General features: G+C 45.1%; 1 protein-coding gene across 1 annotated transcript in view; it reads right to left on the bottom strand.

Moving 5' to 3' along the window:
• Positions 1-554: 554 nt before the first annotated feature.
• The window catches only part of LOC137095778 (cytochrome P450 3A9-like), a gene marked incomplete at its 3' end in the record, with an annotated part of 53,975 nt that continues 48,126 nt past the window's right edge, over positions 555-6,403 (bottom strand). The window contains exons 2-5 of the mRNA XM_067462539.1: positions 5,590-5,683; positions 4,635-4,687; positions 3,622-3,721; positions 555-668 (exon numbers count right to left, since the gene is read on the bottom strand). Coding sequence (XP_067318640.1) covers positions 555-668; positions 3,622-3,721; positions 4,635-4,687; positions 5,590-5,683 — 361 coding nt within the window. The remainder of the gene's footprint in view (positions 669-3,621; positions 3,722-4,634; positions 4,688-5,589; positions 5,684-6,403) is intronic.

Genomic DNA, 6,403 nt, shown 5'->3' with positions numbered 1-6,403 from the left:
TACTGGCTTGTTCAGTAGACTATCCTCTACAGTTCCATTTTGGCAGGAAGCCTTAGCATTGAACGGTTGTGCTGTTAAAGTGTGAAGTATGGAACCCTGCGCAGAAGGTCGGTCAATGCGACTTAAGCAACGTGCAGTCATTGAATTCTTGACAGCAGAAGGTGTCACCCCAAAAGAGATTAATCACAGAATGCAAGCTGTTTATGGTGACTGTGTTGATGTGAGTACTGTGCGTCGTTGGGCGAGTAAGTTTAAAGATGTTGAAGTGGGAATGTCTGATTTGCGTGATAAACAAAGAGTTGGACATCCTGTGACAGCCGCCACCAAGTTTCACAAGCAAAAGGTTGACAGATTGATTCAGGGCGATCGTCATATTACTCAGAGTAAACTTTCAAGCAAGTTAAAGAGCACATTCTAAGGATTATTTCTGCGTTTGATTTATTAAAATATTCCCATCCAAACCCAAGTAACGAGGGTGGAGGCATTACTTTTCATTCAACCCTCATACATTGCCCCTCGTGGTGGTTTGTTGCAAACCGTCTGCACGTTCTTACCTCCTTCAACTTTCCACTGGTGAAGGTTGGAGAGAGCACGGTGCGGATCCTCTTCCAGTTTTCATCTTCAGCAAGGGAAACAGCACTTTCCAGTTTGCCAGTTGGGCCAAATTTCTGAAATTGGCGAGGGAAAAACCAAAAAACCATTATGGGAATAAATGTATCTGGTATGGATTGCATTAAGGTCTCTATTGGCATCCTCCTTCTCCTTCTCATCTCCATTTTTTCTTCCTATCCTTTGAAATGCAGGGTAATAAAACCCTGTTGTGTATCCAAATAACTCTGCTACTGCTTCCCATGTGAGGACAGGATGGTAACCCATCTGACTTGGCCATGGTGGTCCACACTCTTGGTACATGCCGAATAGACTACTGCAATGCTCTCTATGTGGGGCTGCCTTTGAAGACTGCCCGGAAGCTTCAACTAGTCAAACAGTCGGCAGTCAGGTTGCTCAGCGGAGCAGCATACAGTGAGGATACAACCCATCTGACTTGGCCATAGTGGTCCACGCTCTTGTTACATCCCGAATAGACTACTGCAACACTCTCTACATGGGGCTGCCTTTGAAGACTGCCCGGAAGCTTCAACTAGTCAAACAGTCGGCAGTCAGGTTGCTCAGCGGAGCAGCATACAGTGAGGATACGACCCATCTGACTTGGCCATAGTGGTCCATGCTCTTGTTACATGCCGAATAGACTACTGCAATGCTCTCTATGTGGGGCTGCCTTTGAAGACTGCCCGGAAGCTTCAACTAGTCAAACAGTCGGCAGTCAGGTTGCTCAGCGGAGCAGCATACAGTGAGGATACAACCCATCTGACTTGGCCATAGTGGTCCACGCTCTTGTTACATCCCGAATAGACTACTGCAACGCTCTCTACGTGGGGCTGCCTTTGAAGACTGCCCGGAAGCTTCAACTAGTCAAACAGTCGGCAGTCAGGTTGCTCAGCGGAGCAGCATACAGTGAGGATACAACCCATCTGACTTGGCCATAGTGGTCCACGCTCTTGTTACATCCCGAATAGACTACTGCAACGCTCTCTACATGGGGCTGCCTTTGAAGACTGCCCGGAAGCTTCAACTAGTCAAACAGTCGGCAGTCAGGTTGCTCAGCGGAGCAGCATACAGTGAGGATACAACCCATCTGACTTGGCCATAGTGGTCCACGCTCTTGTTACATCCCGAATAGACTACTGCAACGCTCTCTACATGGGGCTGCCTTTGAAGACTGCCCAGAAGCTTCAACTAGTCAAACAGTCGGCAGTCAGGTTGCTCACCGGAGCAGCATACAGGGAGCATTCAACTCCTGTGTTACGTCAGCTCCACTGGCTGCCGATCAGCTTCTGAGCACAATTCAAGGTGCTGGTTTTAACCTTTAAAGCCCTAAATGGTTCTGGCCCAGATTACCTGTCCGAATGTATCTCCTGTTATGAACCATCACGAAGTTTAAGATCTTCAGGAGAGGCCCTGCTCTTGATCCCACCACTATCACAAACGCAGTTGGTGGGAACGAGAGACAGGGCCTTCTGTGCAGTGGCCCCCCATCTATGGAACTCTCTCCCCAGGGACATCAGGTTGGCCACCTCCCTCCTGTCCTTTAGAAGACAATTGAAGACATGGCTTTGGGACTAGGCGTTTGATTAGTGGATAGCGGCAATTGAAATTGTGACATTGAATCTGCTCAGACTTGGATATGGTTTTAACTGTTTATTGTTTTAATGAATTGTATAATGTTTTTAATGATTTTAATGTCTTTAATGTTTATATGTTGATAGCATCATATGGAGCTTGTGTGAGCCCGCCCTGAGTCCCCTTTCCGGCGAGGAAGGGTGGAGTAAAAATGCATGAAATAAATAAATAAGCTCATCCATATGGTTCAGGAAAAGTTCAGTCTCTAGTGCAGGCCTGGGCAAACTTCCATGTGTTTTGAACTTCAACTCCCACCATTCCTAACAACCTACTGGCTGTTAGGAATTGTGGGAATTGAAGTCCAAAACACCTGGAGAGCCCAAGTTGGCCCATGCCTGCACTAGTGCTTCACTTAGAATCATAGCATCATAGAATCAAAGAGTTGGAAGAGGCCTCATGGGCCATCCAGTCCAACCCCATTCTGCCAAGAAGCAGGAATATTGCATTCAAATCATCCCTGACAGAAGGCCATCCAGCCTCTGTATAAAAGCTTCCAAAGAAGGAGCCTCCACCACACTCTGGGGCAGAGAGTTCCACTTCTGAACGGCTCTCACAGTCAGGAAGTTCTTCCTCATGTTCAGATGGAATCTCCTTCCTTGTAGTTTGAAGCCATTGTTCCATTGCATCCTAGTCTCCAGGGAAGCAGAAAACAAGCTTGCTCCCTCCTCCTCCCTGTGGCTTCCTCTCACATATTTATACATGGCTATCGTATCTCCTCTCAGCCTTCTCTTCTTCAGGCTAAAAATGCCCAGCTCCTTAAGCCGCTCCTCATAGGGCTTGTTCTCCAGACACTTGATCATTTTAGTCGCCCTCCTCTGGACACATTCCAGCTTGTCAGTATCTCTCTTCAATTGTGGTGCCCAGAATTGGACACAATTATGTCCTTCACCATCACATTGCCTAATTTCCACATCCTCTCTGCGCTTTCAGCCTTGCTTGTTCTTGGGAATGGGAGTTGGGCTGGATGGTCCTTATGGTACACACTATCAAGAGTTACTCATCTCTAAGAGAGAGGGGATTAGTTTGGATCATCAGGTTTAAGAGTGATTTTTTCCCACCTTGCAAGAATCATAGAATCCTAGAGTTGGAAGAGACCTCATGGGCCATCCAGTCCAACCCCATTCTGCCAAGAAGCAGGAAAATTGCATTCAAAGCACTCCCAACAGATAGCCATCCAGCCTCTGTTTAAAAGCCTCCAAAGAAGGAGCCTCCACCACACTCCCTATGGGGCAGAGAGTTCCACTGCTGAACAGCTCTCACAGTCAGGAAGTTCTTCCTAATGTTCAAATGGAATCGCCTTTCTTGTAGTTTGGAGCCATTGTTCCATTGCATCCTAGTCTCCAGGGAAGCAGAAAGACAAAGTCTCAAATGGGAACTTACCCTCCGATTGGTGAAAACCGAGTAGCACTCCTTCACTAAGACCGCTTTGATGACAGCTGGATCGGTGATGGCCAAGACTGGGGTTCGGCCATCGTAAAACCTAGGACAAAAATTTGTGCTCAAATTGTTGAAACTTGGTAGGTTTTTAAAATAAGAGATTTTGTGGGTCCAGGTCTTTTTTTTTCTCTCCTTCTAAGACAGTGTTTCTCAACCTAGGGGTCGGGACCCCCGTGGGGGTCACGAGGGGGTGTCAGAGGGGTCGCCAAAGACCATCAGAAAACATAGTATTTTCTGTTGATCATGGGGGTTCTGTGTGGAAAGTTCGGTCCAATTCTATCGGTGGGGTTCAGAATGCTATTTCATTGTGGGTAAACTATAAATCCCAATAATTACAACTCCCAAATGGCAAGGTCTATTTTCTCCAAACTCTACCAGTGTTCGCATTTGGGCATATTGAGTATTTGTGCCAAGTTTGATCCAGATCCATCATTGCTTGAATCCACAGTGTTCTCTGGAAGTAGGTGAACTACAACTCCAAAAAACTCAAGGTCAATGTCCACCAGACCTTCCCAGTATTTTCTCTTGGTCATGGGAATTCTGTGTGCCCAGTTCGATTCAATTCCATCATTGGTGGAGTTCAAAAGGCTCTTTAATTTTAGGTGAACTATAAATCCCAGCAACTCCAGCATTATCAAATGACAAAATCAATCACCCCCAACCTCACCAGTATTCAAATTTGGGCTTATTGGGTATTTGTGCCAAATTTGTTCCAGTGACTGAAAATACATCCTGCATATCAGATATTTACATGACGATTCATAACAGTAGCAAAATTACAGTTGTGAAGTAGCAACGAAAATAACATTATGGTTGGGGGTCACCACAACATGAGGACCTGTACTAAAGGGTCACGGCATTAGGAAGGTTAAGAACCACTGTTCTAAGATTTGAGTTGCTTAAACTAGCAATCATTTCAGTAGAGATTGGCAAATTAAAGAATATATGCTGCTTACCCCCAGATTTTTCCATATTTCTTAAAGCAGGCTTTGTCAAACGCCAAGAGTCCCTGTAAGGAAACGTTTTAATATAGAGTCAAAATGAAGCACCACAATAGACTACAATCAGTTGTACCAAAATTCAGTAAAATGCAGACACAATCTTAGAAACATTCATTGTTACAAGACACAGATGAGTGGATTCAGGCATTACAAGGAACTGTGGTTAGTTTACAACAGGACGTCTGTTCACCTTCATGTATGACATAAGGAAGTGGTGAAGGACATCAAGTGAGTTATAAAGTAGAAACCACCCATATTGCAAAATGTCAATCAATATTTGTGAGTAGGTTCTTGTGGGTGTTTTTGGGCTATATGGCCATGTTCTAGAGGCATTTCTCCTGACGTTTCGCCTGCATCTATGGCAAGCATCCCCAGAGGTAGTGAGATCTGTTGGGATTAGGACAACGGGTTTATATATCTGTGGAATGGCTGGGGTGGGGCAAAGAGCTCTTCTCTGCTGGAGCTAGGTGTGAATGTTTCAACTGACCACCTTCATTAGCATTTGAAGGCCTGGCTGAGCCTGGGAGAATCTTTCGTTGAGAGGTGTTAAGATGTGCCTGGTTGTTTCCTCTCTGCTGTTTTGCTGTTGTAATTTTAGAGTTTTTTTTAATAGTGGTAGCCAGATTTTGTTCATTTTCACAGTCTCTTCCTTTCTGTTGAAATTGTCCACATGCTTGTGGATTTCAATGGCTTCTCTCTGTAGTCTGACATGGTGGTTGTTGGAGTGGTCCAGCATTTCTGTGTTCTCAAATAATATGCTCACTACCTCTGAGGATGCTTGCCATAGATGCAGGTGAAACGTCAGGAGAAATGCCTCTAGAACATGGCCCTATAGCCCGAAAAAACCCCCACAAGAACCTAGTGATTCCAGCCATGAAAGCCTTCGACAATACAATATTTGTGAGCTTACTTTGCGATAGGCCAAAGCAGTCCCGATGAAAGGGAGGGGTCTAGGTCCTGGTATGCCCAACTTTTTGAAGACCCCGAAAGGCCAGATGCCATACCTGTAAAGCAGAAAAGTACGTTGAAATATGAAATGGTAGATTGCCATGATGGCCATTGTGTATGTTGAAACAAATTACATAGAATCATAGAGTTGGAAGAGACCGCATGGGCTATCCAGTCCAACCCCCTGCCATGAAGGAAAAGAACATTCAAAGTACCCCTGACAGATGGCCATCCAACCCGTTTAAAAGCCTCCAAAGAAGGAGCACCCACCAGACTCAGAGGCCGTGAGTTCCTCTGTTGAATGATTCTTATGGTCAGAAGGTTCTTCCTAATGTTGAAGTGGAAACTCTTTTTTTTGGTCATTTGAACCCATGGCTCCATTGAGTCCTAATCTCCAGAGCAGCGGAAAACAAGCATGCTCCCTCTTCCTTATGACATCTTTTCATATATTTAGATATGGAGATCATGTCTCCTCTCAACCTTCTCTTCTGAGGCAAAACAAACCCAATTCTTTAAGATGATCCTCCAAAAAAATCATGGTCTCCAGACTTTTGATCCTTTTAGTTGTCCTCCTCTGGACACCATCCATCTTGTCAACATTCCTCTTAAACTGTGGTGCCCAGAATATGACATAGTATTCCAGGTAAGAATACTATACCAGGTGAGAATACTATACCAGGTGAAGCTACTATACCAGGTGAGAATACTATACCAGGTGAGACTACTATACCAGGTGAGAATACTATACCAGGTGAGACTACTATACCAGGTGAGGC

The sequence above is a fragment of the Anolis sagrei genome, unplaced genomic scaffold (assembly GCF_037176765.1).
Source record: "Anolis sagrei isolate rAnoSag1 unplaced genomic scaffold, rAnoSag1.mat MAT_SCAFFOLD_25, whole genome shotgun sequence".
Lineage (NCBI taxonomy): Eukaryota > Metazoa > Chordata > Lepidosauria > Squamata > Dactyloidae > Anolis > Anolis sagrei.
Note: the sequence above shows the minus strand (reverse complement) of the source record. Positions and strands in the feature narration are given on the sequence as shown.